Below are 18,185 nucleotides of genomic sequence, written 5' to 3'. Positions count from 1 at the left end.
CCTGCAAAAAACACCTGCAAAACTTGGGCTCCGGAGAGAGCAGTCGGAACTTTCTATGTAAGGCACTAACTTGAAAACAAAAGCCCACTTGCGAGGAAAGCTTTCATCAATTTGCTGAGAGGTGATGAGAAAACACACAGATTTGGTCTTTGGTGAGAAGTGGTTTCCAGAGTCACCGACTGGCAGTGTCTGGGCTCCAGAAAAAAGCAACTCAGACTTCAAGCTTCCCTAGGCCAAGCTCACAGGTAAACCCCACCACATGAAACTGAGTCTTTCAGGGCTGAGACTTTACTAAAGCAAACAGGCTTGAAAAATAGTTCACTTGAAAAACACTGCAAGTTACAGAAAAATAAAAATCGACCTGCCTTTTGACCCAGCAATTCCACTGCTGGGATTATATCCTAAGAATCCTAAAACATCAATATCAAAGAACCTATGCACCACAATGTTCATAGCAGCACAATTTACAATAGCCAAGAGTTGGAAGCAACCTAGGTGCCCATCAGTAAATGAATGGATCCAAAAATTGTGGTACATATACACAATGGAATTCTATGCTGCAGAGAGAAAGAAGGAGCTACTACCTTTTGCAACAACGTGGATGGAACTGGAAAGCATTATGCTGAGTGAAATAGGCCAGGTGCTGAAATACAAATACCATATGATCTCACCTTTAACAGGAAGCTAAACAACAAAACAAACAAGCAAGCATAAAAAAAAAAAAAAACAAAGACACTGAAATAGAGAACAAGGGGACAGTGACCAGAGGGGAGAAGGAAGGAAAGTTAAGGGGAAAAGGGGGAGGGATTTGGAGGAACAAATAGGAAGGACACAGGGACAAGAACTAAGGGGGGGGGGGAATGGGAGGGAGGTGGGGAGCAAGGGGCAGGGGAGGCTGGGATGGGAGAAATAGACAAAAAACTGTACTTGAAAAATAACTAAATAAAATTAATTTAAAAAAAAAGAAAAACACTGCAAGTTAAAGCTTTGAGTGTGCAGATTAAAGTTGCAACAGGGATCTGAGGGGGGGACTCAGGGCTGTGGGGCGCTCAGCCATCCATCACCCCTCAGTCACAGAGTGTCGACGTAACACACAACTGGGAGGGGAAGGTGCAGGGTCAGAGCAGCCCCGGAAACCCCCTCCGGCGCCTGCCCAGGAAGTTGGGTCTCCCATAAAAGTATCCTCTGGCCTCCCGCTCCAAAGCTGGAAGGTTCTGGAGTCAGGGAAGTGCCCACTGTGCCTCTCCCAGGGGCCCGGGGACAGAGGGCTTTGTTGGTGCCATTCACTTATTAAAATAACTAATGGATGAAGAGAGCAGAACTAGAAATTGCTTCTATGGGCACTCATAAATGGTAGACTTTCTCTGCGTTTTCACTGCCACTGAAGGCAGAATTATTTCTATTATTCACCCCCCTCTCTCAGATATATATATAGTAAAACCAGAATAGACAGATAGATAGACAGACAGACAGAGGATAGGTAGCCCAGTCTCGCAGTAATGGCAGGTGACTGTCACAAGGCAGGGAGCCCAAGGGGACGGTTCTCAGCAGGAGGCTCCAGGGCAGGGAGGCCCTGTGATGAGGTCTAGATATTTCAAGGCCGACTAATTAATTAACTGATGGTTTACTCAAAGCCCAAGGACACAGACCTTAAAAAAGAAACAAAATCTCCTTGCATAGTGCCCTTCACTACATAGGTTGCTATACTTTCAAACAAGATGAAATGGTGTTTGTATCTTTAATTTCACCCTCTGCCTCCTCGGCAGCAGCTGGAGGCAGGCCGTCTCCGAGCGGGGCTAAGACGAGCCCCGCCGCACGCTACCACTCAGACGTGCAACACGTGGAAAGAGCACTTAATTTGCGGGCACTTCAGCTCCCCGACCTCATGTCACGGAGACAGTGTTGCCTACTCTAAGGAGCTGCGGTGAAGATTGAGGAGTAAGAGCTCTGTGTAGTGTCCGAAAATGTGCCGTCCAATACGGTAGCCACCAACTACCTAGGGCCGTGTAAGTCTAATTTAAATTAATTAAAATTCAGACTTGAGCTCTTCAATCGCGCTCGCCGAGTTCCGAACAATTTGTGCGGCTGGTGGCTATGGCGTTGAGAACAGCCCGCCTGCGAACGCGTCCGTCATCAGGGACGGTTCTGGACGTGGCTGGGAAGGTAGGGTGCTCAGTCCACGCTCCGTGGCCTTTTTTCCTGCCCCCCTCACCTATTTCCTACGTTCTGGCTGCCGCAGGTTTGTCCCTACCAGGGAGGACAGCAACACGGCAGCACAGAGCTGTCTGCCCCTTTTCACCCCGGAATCCTGGAAGTCACAGCGGGGAGAACTTCTGATGATGGGGTCCCCGGGCCCCAGGGCGGGGTGTCTTGGACAGAGACTAGCAGTGTCCACAGCCGCGCCCCCCCCCCAGTGCAGCCCTAGAGAGCCCCCTCCCGGCAGCCCGACTGTGACGCGTTACCACGGAGACGATGAAAGAGAAACGGCCTCCCCCCAACTCATGCCCAGTCTGCCCCGGCTGACACACCCGAACGTGGGTGTAAACCATCGACATGTTTCCAGACACCTGACCAAGCTACTTGTGGGCCCTTCAGGAGGATTCTCCGCATTAGTCTGTTGCGGTTTGGGTGCAGGGTGGCAGTGGGGCGGGGGTGGGGGGTTTGTTGCTGTCCTAGTTTGGTTCCATTTCCTTTCTCCCCCCAAACACCAGAATCGGGGCTCCCAGAGTGAAAATGCCGATAGGGGTCTAGAAAGTTGCGGGGATGTGGAATTCTAAGAAGCTGAAACTTAACATGACCCCTAGGAATAATTCCGGTCTCAGATAATAGCTGGGGGATCCGGTGAAATTGTTCTGTCGACCCCTGTACACTGGGCTGGCGTCTTCTCAAACAGGACTTCTCTGAAACAAGGTGTCTGAGGTGCCCACCTCACAGGACGCCCGTCTTGGCTTTCAGCGCTTCCCGCGGAGGCGGCTGGCCCACGTGCCTTGTTCGCAGTGAGGACAAGGAGTGTCCAGTCCTTTGTGAAATCGCCAAGCGCTGTTACCGGTGGTGCCCTTGCGGGGAATATGCCAACCTCCTTTCCCAAGTTAGGATGCAAATCTGTGAAATGAGAGGCTGTGCCTTTCAAGGCCCAGCTGCCAGCAGGGCGAGTCTGCTCTCAGGGCCTTGGGAACCGTATTTGAATACACCTGGCAATGAACTTGATCCTGTGTCTTTGGTGAGTGAAATTAATTCCTAGCTGGTGCCATTTCAGGTTACATGAACCCATCATTCTCTTCTTTCGCCGCTGCCCCTGTGGCCACACCCCTGGTGACTGCACGCCATGTGAGTTGTCACTCCGTAACCCTCAGTCCTGGGTCCTCACGTCACCACTCCAGTGCACCCACTAACAGTATTCTGAACAAGGCGGTATCTTGATACTTTCTGTTCTCACGTCCACAAGGAAGACTGTGAATTTCATTAAACCACAACACAATGGTAAAAACAAGTTGCCAGTTTTTTTATTCTGCTGAAAACATATATTTATTAGCAGTTAAACACAAAAAACATAACCTACTGCTTTTGGAAAGTGTAAAGAATATAGGATCGTAGTTTTGTAAAATACGACTCTCAAGCTACTGTAATTGATCACCATGCATTTTTTGTTGTTGCAAAGTGATTGCATGTCACACACTGACATAAAATTTCAGCCACTAAAAAGACATTTTCCTGTCCCGCTAACTTCTATTGGACTTCTCACAATATCAGGCACATATCATGTACAATATGACTATTTATTTTTATTGCAGCATTATTTTTCCACCAAAAGAAATTTCCTATTTTTACTAACTTTTGATGTAAATTTCTTTTCCTATTGTTTTTTTTAATTTTATTTATTTTACTTTTAGAGAGGGGAAGGGGAGGAGAAAGAGAGGGAGAGAAACATCTGTGTGTGGGTGCCTCTTGTGCGCCCTCTACTGGGGATCTGGCCCACAACTCAGATATGTGTCCTGACTGGGAATTGAACCAGTGACCCTTTGGTGTGCAGACCAGTGCTCAATTCACCGAGCCAGACCAGCCAGAGTCTTCCTATTATCCTGAGGAAGCATTCTTTAGTGGAGACACATTAGAAGAAAAAGTGCTGCTAAAAATAAAAAGTAAAAAAAGCTTACCAACTTTTAAAAAGACATACAACTTACCAACTTTTAAAAGGAACAAAAATTCGTAGACATCAACTAACTCTGCACAGTAGCTGGTTCTCCAGCCCACATTTTCTAATAATAATAATGCTAATAATTCCATCATTTCACCTGTCAAAATTCTTTGACTAAAGAACAGAAATCACACTGACTTAACCTAAACCCAAGGGAAGTTTTTCTGACAAGAATACAAATACGTCAGTGAGTCAAAGAGGGATCGGAGCCGAACACGGGCAGGTGTCAGGACTACGGAGCCCTCGCTCCCTGTCACCTGCCTCACTTTGCTCCCGGAAGACGGCCCCGCCCTGCTCCTCCATCCTTACGCCGAACAGAGCTGCCTCCCAGCGCCCACGTCACATGCATGGTGTCGAGCTGCTCTTTGGCCTCAACTCCTCACCTAGAGACTCGGTTGGCCTGCCTTGGCCCGGTGGGCACCCAGGGGTCAAGGGCACCGACCGACCGAGACTGGGGGGCTGCGTAACACCACAGGGCTGGCCCTGAGCTCACCCCGTGTGATGGGCCTCGTGGGGCTGGCCTGTTACCCGAGGAGAAACGGTCAACCAGGTGGCCTGAAGCCCCAAAGGTACCAACCACCACGCTTTGTTCTCTGCGAAAAGACGCCTTCACGTACGGCTCTTTGATGACAGGACTCTAACAAACACAGGACGTCTGCTCGCTGGCTGTGACGTGAGCCCAGACGAAGCTCGTTCGTGCCAGGGAGACTTTGGTGAAAGAACAGCTTCTGAACAGACTCGTGCAGAGCTTCACTGAAAACTCTGGCCAGCAAAAAAGCAGAAAAACATTACAATTTAAGGCCATTTTTGTTTTAAAAAATGGCAACTTCATGTAGTCACACCCGTCATTCAGCCAAAAGTAACTGAACCTGTGGAATGTTAGAGTTTTACTGTATTGCTTTTTCTCTTTAATTTTTTTCTTAATTACTGATGAAATTAGTTGCTCTTCCACCAGTGAAAAGGCCGAAAGAAACATAAATGATCCATGTAATGCTCAGGTCCAATGCTTACTTACAGCGGTCAGTTCGGACATCGCGTTGATGTCCACAGAGACGTGTTTTCCACCGAGTGGCCAGGACGGCTCTCGGGACAACCTGCGAGCAGCCAGGCTCCTGGCCAGGGCAGAGCAGCGCCCAGAGACAACAGGGGCTGGGGGGCTGCGGCCTGGGGGGCACGCACATCCGACTGCCTCGCTCTGCACGCTGGTTCTGTCGCCTGCAACGCCCGCTCCTACTTGCAATCTCACACTGTGTAAAATACTTTCAGACTTTTTTTGCCAGCAAGATAGAAAAAATTAAACGGAAGGTCTGATATGAACTGAAGATCTTATGCTGGGAGTAGCATCACTGTGCAGGAAAAATAAAATAAAGTGGATCCTTCCAAATGTTTCCCCAAAGGGCAGGCGATGGGACAAGCACGAGCCGAGGAAGCAGGCAGCACAGTGACCTGCTAGTCCGGAGCACGGCGCTCCTCGCCGCCCCGGGATGCTCCTAAACACGACTCTCAGTCCTGGTGAACTGGGTGTACTGGGGCTGGCTGGCCCGGGGGGCTCGTCGGCACCCTGTCTTCCCAATGGGCACCGGGCATGCGGCCGGCACCCAAACACCTCTCTTCACCTGAGAGGACGGCGTGCTCTCCGATGTCTGCGGAGTCCTTCGTCGGTACAATTCCTGAAAACTGAGGCCACCCCGAGTGGCAGCCGATCTGAAATGACGCTTTCCTGTGTGTGTGCACACTTCATCCTGGTTCCCGTCCTCCTGCTGCTGCTTCTGCCTGGAACGCCCTCCCCTTGTCCCCCAAACCCATCCATCCCTCCAGGCCGTGGCAAACGGCCCCTCCCAGGGGCGACGCTGCCCTCTGCCGAAGCTCCCAGTACTGCCTCCGACCCTCCTCGCACGGCCCCGGCATGACGCTGCAGCCCGTGGTGCTGTGCCGGCGGCTCTCTCCTCCAGAAGGGCCCGTGTTCAGCACGTCTGATAAAACGATTGCTGGCTGACGACCCTCAGGCCCACGGCTCCCACGGGTGTGCAACGACTTCCCAGGCAGCACGCTCCCACACCTCCTCGTGAGCACCTCTGCTCCTCCAATGTGGGCCGTCCTTGGGAGGATGGAGGCCACGGGGGCAGCCTTGGGCCTGTTGCGTGTCATCCCGCAGAACACCTGGAGCCTCCCTGCTGGCCGGCTGTGGCCTTCTCAGGGGCCCTGTGAGTCTGCACAAGCAGCTGAAACCAAACGGCCCCTGGTGGGCCAGCGTGGGAAGGTCTCAAGCAGCTTATGGTGGAATTTAAGTGAACGGCTGCATGTAATGTTCTTAAACAGTGTCTGGCCCACAGTGGTGATCCGCTGAAGGTCAGCTAGCGGTGCCCAAGGTCAGAGGCCAGCCGAGGAGAGCTGAAAACTCAGGTGTGTTGCCCCATGTCCTGTCTTCCCTCCAAACCTACTCCAAAGAACTGGTTTTGCACCAGACACATGCATTTCATGGTGATTCAAACCACTGTCTTACTGCCCACAGACTCAGGATAAGCCTGACCTGAGCGTGTCTCCACACCCACTGGCTACAGCTGACAGCATCCCTCTGCAGTTCATCTGTCCACACCCTGCTGCCATGGCGTTTGGTGCTGGGGCCTTTGGAAGGTCACTAGGTCATGGGGGGGCCCAAGATGGGATCAGTGTCCTCGTCAGGAGAGGAAGAGCGCTCGCTGGCTCCTGTCTTCCCCAGGAACAGATAAAGGAGAGGCAGCTGTCTGCCAACTGGGAGGAGGGGCCCCTCCAAGCCCTGGCCCGCGGTCACCCCAACCCCAGGCTGCTGACGCCCAGCACTGTGAGAACTCAGTGTCTTTGTTGGGGCCACCCAGCCCGTGGTGTCCCGTACAGCAGCTCGCGCCAAGACGCTGCGGACAACAGGCGTGCCTTGTTATGATTCACGTGGGGACTCAATGAAGAAGGACATGCGGAGAGTCCCCCCCCCAGGAAAACCAAGTGAATCACTCTGGATTCAGAGAAAAATGCCACAGGGCACTGAAAAATGTTACGTCATTGAAGTCCGTGCAAGAAAACGTGCAAATCCCTGGAGCGCTGGGGTGGGGACCAGGTGGTGACCACAAGAGTCTCGCCCTCTCAGTTCCTGGTCCTGGGACTCCAATCAGCAGACTCACTCACACAAAACAGCGGCCAAAGGCCCGGGCCCTGCATCACACCACTTGCAAATCAAAGTACCAAAGTGACTTAAGCCCCAACGAATGTGTCTCTCCCTCTCTCTCCCTGCCTCCTCCCCTGTATCATTTTTATGACTTCATTGGGTTTTGCCTGGGAGTAAATGGCGAAGAGTGGCTGACCGAGTGACATAGGATCACGGAGCAAAGGGTGACTGTGCTGCTGGACACCTGACACCGGCCAGGGAGACATGAGCGAGGCACAGGCAAAGGCCCGGAGGCCCAGGGACATGGCTTGTGGAGAAAAACAGTGAACAGAGCGAAAGCCCAGAGAGATGGGTCGGGTCTGGATCTTCCCGGGCCTCACGAGGACACAGGAGAGACACACGGGGACACGCAGGGTTTCAAGCAGCGGGAGCCTGGTCTTGGCACACACATCCTCCCAAGTTCCTAGTGACAGCAGCAGTAAGGGGACGTGGGGGGCATGGGGACAGTGTGACATCAAAAAATAAAATTATTTCAGGAGTCCAAGCAGTAAAGGAGAGACTAAGTAAGGAGCACCGAAAACGAAAAGCGTTAGGAGAATCCACTGGACGCGCTCCGCGGGCGAGGGCAGGAGCGCTGCAGGGGAGGCTCCGGCACCCCGGGATCCGGGAGGAGTCTCTGCCCGGCTTACGGTGCAGAAAGGGGAGATGCGCGGAGTGAGAGCGGCCGGGCCCCCGGACGGAGCTCGGGGCGCCCGAGAACTGTCGGGGTCGCAGGCCGGGCCCCCCATGCTCCAGGACAGGGTCCGAGGCCGCGGGGGCGGTAACTGAGGTGGCCGGAGGTGAGCAAGGGTCCGACCGGGGCCCACCGCGGGGAGACTGCGGTGCGGGGAGGAGGAAGGAGAGCGGCTACGGCCCGGGGCGGCGCTCTGGGAGGCCCCACACGGTCCCCCCGATCCCGCGTCTCCGGGACACGCCTCGGGCGGGGCGACGGGGCGCGCACGCCTCCTTCCGGGAGGGGCCCGACCAGGCCGTTCCGCCGCCGGAGCGCGAGGCCCGGCGCGCGTCGCCCAACCGCCTCGCCGGTTCCGGGTGTTCGGGGGCCCCGGGGTGCGGCCCACCCCCGCCCACCTCAAACCTTGGGACCCTCGGACCTCGCCTCTGAAGCCCGCCCTGAGGCTCACGGGAAAGTCTCAAGCACTTCATTTTGTGTCCCCAAAGCTTTGTCCGTACCTTAACGGTTTGGTATTATTTGTTGTGCATTTGGCTCAAAACAAAGGGGGAGCTTGACTTCACAAGCTACTTGTGACAGAAAACTACAAATCCCATGAGGCAGTGGAGCTGCGGGACCACGACTCCCAGCAGGCTCCGCGAGACTCCGGCACCTTTAGGCGCAGGCGCTCCGTGCCGGGGCGGAGCAGCTTTGTGGGATGGCCGCGTCTGAGGAGGAGCCTGAAGCCCCCTTGGAGCCCCTGGACATCGCCTGCGGCCTGGAGAACGTGCCAGTTAGCGTGTGGCCCTCGGGGGCGGTGCCAGAGCCTTTCCAGGTAGGGGGCGGGGCTTGGCCTCCGAGTGTGCGCGGGGACCCACCCTCCTCCGTGGGGAGGGGCATGACGGCCACGGCGCTGCGCGCGCAGCCACTGGGGTAGAGGTGGGGCCTTGAAAATAGGGGGCGGGACTAGACTACAGCAAGTGCTGTGCGTGCAGTCCCCATGTGGTCGCACTTCTGTGGCTGTCTTGCGCAAGGTGCTCTCCAAACTTCTTGACTTTTTTACCCCGTCGCACCGCAGTTTGCGGGCAGGAATAGCTCATAGAAGCACAGGTCTTGGTCTTTTTCTGTTAACATTCCACAGTGAACTTAACGAGAGTATTCCTCTTTCCTGCCTGTAGACTGGCGGTGGTGCCCTGAAGGGCAGAAGCGGGTGTCATGAGGTCCCCTAGAAAGAGCCTGAGAACCTGGCTTTCTGTCCGCGTTTTGTCCCCAGAACTCACTGAGTCTCAGGTGTCATATGTAAGGTGAGGCATAGGTCTTATTAAGGGACCTCAGGCAAGTGTTGAGGTTAAAACCCTGGCCCCTTGAGTCAGACTTAGCTGACTCCGTGCTATGAGTTCTGGGTAAAAATTTTACCCCGTGCTATGAGTTCTGGGTAAAAATTAACTAGCCTCAGCTAAGCCTTAGAGCCCTCCCGTGCAGTTAGAATAATGGTACCTCTTTCTCATTGCAGCGAAAATACTGCTCCCAGTTTGCTGAGATAACTCAGTAAGCATTCATGACTGTTACTGCCTCAGAGCCCTTTCTATCCTTCTCACCCCTCTGACCTCGGCCTGCATGTTGCCTAAGGAATAAGGAATGGCCAAAAAAGAAAATAATGATAAAAATACCAGGATGTTGGAGTGGACATAGCCCTGGACCTGGCGGTAGGAGGGCTAGGGTCAGGGCTTAGCCTCCCAGCTATTCCTCAGATCCTGTGTTTCTTCGTCTGCAACAGGAAAACAACTTAAAAACAGGTAGCCCTTGTCACATCCATTATCAGTACAGAACCCTGTCTGTCCTCCCTGCTTCCTGGGGTTGTTTGAGGATCAAATGACAGCAGACTCAGTAGCAGTTTTCAAAGAGCAGAACAGAATGTCAGTAGCAGAAATGGTTGTTTTTCCTCCACCTACCTTAGGCACTTACAGTTACGATAAGGTTGGTTGGCACCATATTAAACACTGATCCCTAAAAGCTTCTTCATAGCCAAACGTTGCAGGCTGCCCGGTCAGAAACACTGATGAATGTGTTTTCTTCATTGAGTGCTTGTAAGGGGCCAGGCACCTGGTAAGCTGAGCATATAAGCCGGTGACACACAGTTCCTGCCCTTGAGTTTGCAATAGAGAGCAGAAGGCACTTCACTGCTATAAATGGTGGGGGGGGGGGGGCGCAAGCCTTGTGATTTATTCTTATACCTACAGCTGATGGGCATGAATGGAAATCAGGAGACAGACTCAGCCCCACAGTGCTCCAGCCACCTGGTTCTGCATAGCTCTGGGCAGAGTGAGAGTCAGAGAAAGGAGACAAGATCCTTTCCTCCAGGGGCTTACAGTTTCACCAAGAAGATAAAGCATGTCTGAAACATTTAAACAACAAGCCTAAAAGCACCTTCAGCTAGTTTGCCTGCGTATATTCATGGAGCACAAAAACCAGTCTTCTAAAGGTCAAAACAACTTGCTTGCCCCAAACCCTGCCTTCACAGGCACATGTACACATAAGAATTCAGGCATGAAAAACTCATGGGTTAAAATAACTGTGGGTTAAAAAAACTCATGGATTAAAAAACTCAGGTTAAAAATAACTGTGTCTAGTTTGCTTCTGAGTACTTCATGAGAAGGCAAAAGAACATTCCAATGTTCGGATTGGAAACAAGCATACCATAATGCCATGGGAACTGAAACCCAAGTAGAAGAAAAACGAATTGATTTGCTTGAACTAAGAGTTGGATCTAGCCACTTTTCGGGTTCCCGAAACCAGCTTCAAACATCCGTCTTAAGATCTTAACTTGGCCTTGAAAAGATGTCTGGCTGGCACACAGTCTCCTAATAGCTGCTTGGAGCAAAAACAAACTCATGGGGCTGGAGGCCAAGTACAAAGATTCTTGTAGCTGGTGTTTCAAACAACCAAAAAAGGAATGAAGGTTTTCACAGCACTTCCTTAAAACTCAAAACCAAGGCCAGGTTTGCAGCTCAGGATGCTGTGGAGTCGCACTTCGTATTCCTGGGTCTCAGCACAGAATGCAACTCAGAAAAGTCAGGCCTCTGACCAGAAGTTATCGAGAGCTTCAGTCAAGCAATGAAAAAGTAGTTCCTGGTCACCTGCTGCATGCCTAGTGCTGTGCAACCAGACCCCTGACCATGCCTTTCCCTGAGACACAGATCTGTTTAAAAGTCAAGGCCCCCACATCTAGTACAACCAGAGAGCCCTGCAGTCTATGCCACTTGGATCCCGAAGTTCATGCTTAAGTGCAGGTCAGTTCAGAGAAGGGAGGAATAGCGTGTGGGCAGGGCCAAGGGGGCATATTTACTCTTCGACCCACTGTCTTCTGTCTCCATTTTGGTTTCTTGGGTGACCATGGTTTGTTTGGGGTTTTTTTTATTTTCTTTATGTCTTCTAACAGAAAACTTGAAATCTCTACCCAGATCTTCAAGGACCTGGTTTCCAGTGCATCACTGTGCACCGAGCATTTTGCTTTGTTCGCAACTCTCACGCGATCCATTTCAAACTTTGACACAAACCAGGAAAAATGTTATGATGATACTAAAGATGATTTTTAAATGCCCCCTTTTGTACGTTTCCAAGTGCTTCTTCCAAAGTTCCAGCACATCATACACCGGGCAACAGGCCGTGCCTGTGGGTGAATGGGGTAAATCTGGGCTGGGCCAGCTCTCAGTGGCCCCCACGGAGCTGGGCAAATGACGGAGGCTGGGAAGTGGGGTGTAACCATACGGTCTCCTAGTCATGATTTTGGTTTGAGTATGTCTGAACCCGAGAAGTTTAACTCCAGACCCGGCCTTTCACCCCCTCTCAGAGAGCCTGCCCAGTTCATAGTGAGCACTCGGGGGCCAGCGCTGGAGTGAGCTTTGGACTTGGGTTCTCTCCACTCCTTCACAACCTGTGAGACAGACAGGGAAGTGTTTGGGGAGCTTAAGGAACGTGCCGGAAACACAACGTCTCCAACACGAAGCCTAGGGCAGCGCACCCAGAGGACGGAAGGCAGCCGCTGCGGGACAAGTGTGAGCTGCCTGGCACTGAGGACAGAGGGCCACCGGCTCCAGGAAGTCGCCAGGGACCAGGCTTCGCAGAGACTCAGGACCTTTTCCTTTCTCTGTCACAGTTTATAAACACAAAATTCTGAAAATGCAGGTGCATTTAAAAGCCCGAGAAACTTTCATATCCTCCCTTTCTCCTCGACTAAGCGGATTTATTTGCATGTATACTACTTCTACAGTAAATTTAAGTGTCTATTAATGTCTAGCCAACAAGTACAGTCTTTGGAACTCTGTCTGCAATTTCTTGGCCAAGTGCCTGTTTTTAGCATCGTGAAGATTCGAATACAACTGTAAAGTGTCTTTAAAACATCAGAGAATATGTAAGAATTTAGACATTCTTTGAATTTAAAAATTCCTTTTAAAAAATCAATGGAAGACACACTCCCAAAGCCATTTTTCATTGATTTCTTTCTCATCCTGACTCTCTTATCTACAAAAAGGATCTGAGGCGGCTCACAACAGAAGTACACACACACACACACACACACACACACACACACACACACCCCTACACGTATGTATGCACCTGTGTTACAGAGAAACGTAAAAGACCAGAAGCCGTGGACACCTAACTGCATCCAAAGCCCTAATACAACTGAGTTTCCGACATCCGAGGGAAGCAAAATGGGTTACAAAGCTTTCAGTTTCTGGTTAAAAAAATTGTTTTTCTTGTTCTCCCCATCCCTAAAGTGAAACCACAGAATTTGAAAACTTAAAATTAATGTTATTTTTAAATCGGAGAGTCATGTTTTCAGACAGTATTTTAACCTGCTGTGCTTGTTAGTTCTTTGGTGTTTTTACCGGTGTAGGAGTAAGAAGTCGCGCCCCCCAAACTGCTTGCTGGGTCCGGGAGGGACACCGCCCGCCGCGCTGACACCTGTCTCCGGTTTTGCAGTACACTCCCGAGCTCGTGGCTGGGCCCGGCGCGGACACGGACCCCGCCGAGATCACCTTCCCCGGGTGCGTCTGCCTGCACCGCCCCTGCGTCCCCGGCTCCTGCTCCTGCCTCCGTCACGCCGAGAACTACGACGAGGACGCGCGCCTCAGAGTCCTGGGCTCGGCAGCCGGGTGCGCGCAGCCGGTCTTCGAGTGCAACGCGATGTGCCCCTGCCCGGAGCGCTGCGCCAACCGAGTGGTCCAGCGGGGCGTGCAGCTCCGCCTGCAGGTGTTCAGGACGCGTCGCAAGGGCTGGGGGCTGCGCACGCTGGAGTTCGTCCCGCGAGGCCGCTTCGTCTGCGAGTACGCCGGCGAGGTGTTGGGGCCCTCGGAAGCGCGGAGAAGAATTGGGATGCAAACTCCGCTCGACGCGAATTACATCATAGCTGTCCGGGAGCACGCGTGCAGCGGGCCGGTGATGGAGACGTTTGTGGACCCTGCGCGGATCGGTAACGTGGGGCGGTTCCTGAACCACTCCTGCGAGCCCAACCTGCTCATGGTGCCGGTCCGCGTGGACTCGATGGTGCCGAGGCTGGCGCTCTTTGCAGCCAGGGACATTTGGCCCGGAGAAGAGCTCGCTTACGACTATTCAGGGAGATTCCTGAACCGAACGGACGGCGAAGACGGAGGAAGGCCCGAGGACGGGAAACTAAGAAAACCTTGTTACTGCGGCTCCAGAGTGTGCTCCGCCCTCCTGCCCTTCGACGGGTCTCTGTACTGGGCCCCGGAACCGCCGGGCGCCGGTCAGGGAGGACAAGTGCGGGAGACGCGCGCCTGCCCTCCCCGGACAGGAGGGAGTGAGGGGGCGGCCCCTGCAGGTCCCTCCCAGTGAGCGCGACAGGAATCAGGGAAGGGTGTGACCGCTTCCACCCGGAAAACTCTAGGCGGGGACCGCCAGGCACACAACCGAAAGTCACCAGAGGACGTGGCTGTGGAATGTTCGCGGTGCACGTCGGGTCTCCGCACAAGCTCACGTCTTCCCGCGGCAGGGACGTGAACACCCCACAGGCCGGCCACGGCCCCCACGGGAACGGGCTCGTCGAGCCCCAGTCCAGCTCCTAGAGGGCGGGCGTCTGTTGGCTCCTTCTTCAAAGCAAGAAACAAGTTGCAAAAACAAGTTACTTACGGAGACCCTTAGAAAGCTAAAAGACTCGTTTGGGCCCCACAGTGTAGTGTTATTTAATAAGTTAAATTAATATCTTCTTGAGTACACTCAGCCCCTAGCACCAGGAGGCCCTGCGCTTTCCAGTTCCGTTGTCGGATTCGCGTCTCCCCTGCCTGCGGCCTCTGTTTTGGGGGCTGACCACACACACCTTGCTTACCGCCCCTCCCCTCCCCCCCGCCCCTCCCCGGAACATCAAATGCTCCGCCCACATTTCTCTAACCGAGAAGACTCCATTGGGACTCCCCAGAGCGGCTTCAGCACGCTCGTTAGTACACAGCGCCCCTCGGAGGACAAACACTGCAGTAGGTGGTAATGGGACCCTGGCTACAAAGGCAGCCTGATTCTGAGCGTCCTGCTGGCTTTGTGAGACGTGGAGGTTCCCAAGTCCCAAGCTCCCAGTGCAAAGCCCACGGTCCCACCGGAGAAAGCACGAGCCAAGGGTAACCCAAAGGCCACACGCCCCCAGGAGGCTGCAAGCCAGGGGCTGCAGGTGCCCAGTTCCCACACACGCCAGATGCTCAGGTCAGGGCCGAGTTACGGAGAACTAGAGACCCGCTGTGGCTTCGGTGTTCTGGGACTCGGTCAGCGTCTGTTGCTGCTGCTGCTGCTGCTAAAGGGGCAGCAGAGCACGGGCTGCTCCTTAGTTTTATTTGGCCGCCGTCACCTTTGGGCACTTCACCCGGGGCCCTGGGGACGGCCGTCCGGAGGGAAGGGGTCCTTGAGGACTGTGAAGTGAGGGTCCGCCGCAGGCCTCTGCCCAGGGGGGCCTGCCCCTACTTCCAGTCTCACCTCCCGCCCAGCTGCTGGGGTGCCATTCCAAAAGGGAGTCAGGGAATAGTGCCCACAGCAGCGGAAGCGGCCCCCAAGGAACGGCCCCGACACGCACGGGGATTCTCGGGAGCGGCCCCCGCTAACCCACGTCTGCAGACACAACGGGCCTGACAGCCCCGCTCCCCTCCTTTCTACAGAGAACTCGGGTCACTCAAACCCTGCCCTTACAGATAAGCTGGCTGAAGCCCCCAGCCGGCGACAGGTCCCTGTGCTCGGGAGGACATGGGACTCTGAGAGGCACCTACTCCCCAGCCTCATTGAAGCCTTACTCGCCTCCTGACCTTTGGGCTACAATTTTTAAACTTCAGAGGCACGTGAGGTCAGAAGCATCCCCAACCAAGCCACACACAGGAACAGTCAGAATTCTTAGCTCGGGGGGGGGGGGGGGGGGTGCTCCAGACCTCCCCACAAGGACAAAAATAAGTGGTAATTACAGGCGGCTTCCAGGTCACTGTGGGTTGTGGGCAGGGCAGGGGAGGGAAACAGTCAACTCCGGAAGGCTGATTTCATTAGCAGCGAATCCCTCCTGCGGCCGCTATCACGTGCCATCGGGATGGGCCCACTGGCACCCCCCCCCCCAGGGCTGTATCCCAGCCACAGACGGCGGGAGTGCGCCTCCCTGTGCCAGGCTGCCGTGGCTGTTCTCAGACTCATTTTAGCATTTTTTTAAAAATTGAAAAGCTGCCGATTCACTCTGCGGAGGGATGTAACTGGCACAGCCTTTTTGGAAAGCTGTCGATACCCATCACAAATTAAAATAACCATATGCTTCGCTACAGGAGTTAGACGCCCAGTAATTCATCCTACGGAAATTTCTGTGTCAGCTGGCAAAGATGTAAGCAGGTACACACAAGTTTACTGGAATAGTTTTAAACAATGAAAATGCAAATAGCCCACATCATTCCCCTTGATGTCCGATGGGTCCCGCGAGCTGCCCTAGCCTTCCGCGATTCTGTTCTCACTCAGAGTGGGAGGCCCCACTGCCCGGTCTTCCAGGTCGCCGGCGCCACTTCGGCCTCACTGGACCGTGGAACCTGCCGCGCACGCGCCTCTCGGTTCTGCTGCTGTGTCCTTCAGCTCCGAGACTGTGCGTGACACTCCCTTGCGCTTTCTCTCTCCGTGGAAGTTCTCACTGTGTCCCTCTGTGTCCCCCGAGTTCGGTGAAGCCACTGCACAACCACTGACCGTTACATTGAACTCTATGGGTAAGTTACACGTGTCCACTTCATTAAGGATTTTCTCCGAAGGTGTTACCTTGTTCTGTTGGGACCTCAGTCCTCTCCTTCCTCCTCTCGCCTGACCCCCTGTGTGTTTCCGGTGGGCGGAGGAGCCACCCCCCCAGTCCCGCAGGGGTGCTGGTGCGCAGAAACACCTTGCTGTCCGCCTGGGCCCGGGCTCCTCCGTCTCCTGTGACCGTGGGAGCAGCCTGGTTTCTTCAGGATGGGTCCCCGCAGTGAAGGTGTGCCCGGACTGGGACCGAGGCGCTCCCGCCGCAGCTTCTAAAGTATGCACATGTATATATGCATATTTTAATGTATACATTATATATATCAATATATACACTCCTGTGGGACCACAATCGTTAACCCACCGGCCTCCAGACCAAGCAATCTGCAGGGGACTCCGGGCAACCGTTACAGAAACCAGGCCCCGCTGTGGGCATGAGCATCGTCCCGAGAGGCGTCCACGGGCTGCGGTGAGGCCGAGGGACAGCCGGCTGTGGCGGGGCCGCCAGAGGGCGCTGCGACTGCCGCCACCTGCTGGCTCTGGCGGGCAGCTCCTTCCGCGATTTGGGAAGAGCGTTTTTTTCCGTGGCTGTGTGCCTATGTACATTTATACGTAATCTGCATTGTGTATCAATACACACGTGTGTAACATATGTTTGCGAACGCACAGGAAAAGGGCTGGGAAGATACACCAACTGGTGAGAGTCGTTACCTGCTGGCAAAGATCTGGGAGCAGACACAAGTCCCAGAATGAAGGGCTTCTAAGGACAGTCTGCCTGTATTTTGGAGTTTCTAGTTTTACCTTATGTATTTTATTGTTCTTACAATTTAAAAAAACAGGTTTGGTGATGATGCTTGACAGTTATTAATAATAATTGTTAATAAAGGCAGAGGAGATGCAGAGAATAATCGGAGTACAAACACGGATCGTGCCCGGGCCTCCCCTCCCTCTGCAGGTCACATCCTCCGGCTCCACCCGCTCTTGACAAACCCAGGGATTGGCGCTGACGCACTTAGGACCGCTGTCTCCTCTGGGAGCCTGCCCAAGTCCGCGGTGCCCCTGGACAGAGGTTCTTCAACTCCAGGTATCACGTGTACGAAAACCGCAAAAAGCGACCTGGCCACTAGAGGGGGACATCACACATGAAACCATTCCAGGTGCCATTTCACGGAAAAAAACCGTTCAGAGGCTGGAGGTGCAGGGCAGCTCCGGCAGAGACTGCCCAGAGTGGCAGCCCATGGCCATCGTCGCTCTGACTCAGCCTCTGGCTTGAGACTATGTCCTGCAGCAAAAGGTCTCAGTAATAAGGATAAAGTCACCGAAGGGAATGCGGTATTCTCCTCCGCACTGGTCCGGATATCCACGGATGTTCTGGAACGGGGACGAAGGCTGCCTCGGGAGCTGCCCTAGATGGCGCCTGCAGGGCAGCGCCCGGCGCTCAGCGAGTCTGCAGCATCGGAGTGCGGCAGGGGCAGAGACCGGGAGGCCCTCCGGTGCTTCTCAGACGCTATTTGAGGAACCCCGTGCAGGACACTTTTTCCCATTCTTCACATACCGCCCGGTCGTCCTCCCCAGGGTCTGAGCCTGGTGCAAATGTGCCCATAAAGCGCCTTCTGAGATTCAGTATTTCCCATCTACCCGCCCTTCCCCACCTGGCCCCCGAGAATTCCACCTCTTTATGAGGACGATCATTTCACAGAAAGAAGATGTACATTGGGGGTAGGTCCGAGGGGGGCAGAGCAGAGCTTTTGAAAAGCCTAGGACACGAGCACTAACCGTGGCCGCCTCGCCAGCACGACCAGACTCACAACGGCCCCGACTCTCGGAGTTCAGAATGCGGGTGATGAACCAGGCCGGCATCTCACACGCAGGCCATTCTGCACTGACGACCT

At 53.9% G+C, this 18,185-nt stretch overlaps 2 protein-coding genes across 2 annotated transcripts in view; one reads left to right on the top strand and one right to left on the bottom strand.

The window, feature by feature from the left end:
- Positions 1-18,185, bottom strand: part of SUMF1 (sulfatase modifying factor 1) — a 155,253-nt gene that overhangs the window by 84,608 nt on the left and 52,460 nt on the right. The window lies entirely within an intron of this gene.
- On the top strand, positions 8,356-14,162 carry LOC119036677 (histone-lysine N-methyltransferase SETMAR). Its single transcript, XM_037128563.2, has 2 exons — positions 8,356-8,878; positions 13,030-14,162. Exons 1-2 carry the CDS (start codon positions 8,762-8,764, stop codon positions 13,900-13,902), a joined length of 990 nt encoding a protein of 329 aa, XP_036984458.2. The 5' UTR covers positions 8,356-8,761; the 3' UTR covers positions 13,903-14,162.

Source organism: Artibeus jamaicensis, unplaced genomic scaffold, assembly GCF_021234435.1.
Source record: "Artibeus jamaicensis isolate MK-2021 breed Jamaican fruit bat unplaced genomic scaffold, CSHL_Jam_final contig_519, whole genome shotgun sequence".
In the NCBI taxonomy this organism is placed as follows: domain Eukaryota; kingdom Metazoa; phylum Chordata; class Mammalia; order Chiroptera; family Phyllostomidae; genus Artibeus; species Artibeus jamaicensis.
This window is presented reverse-complemented; position numbering and strand designations above follow the sequence as displayed.

Bases quoted from the DNA above. Each gene is read 5' to 3' on its own strand.
- LOC119036677 (XM_037128563.2), top strand. From the start codon at position 8,762: ATGGCCGCGTCTGAGGAGGAGCCTGAAGCCCCCTTGGAGCCCCTGGAC. The intron at 8,879-13,029 runs GTAGGGGGCGGG...CCGGTTTTGCAG, and splicing joins CGGTGCCAGAGCCTTTCCAG to TACACTCCCGAGCTCGTGGC.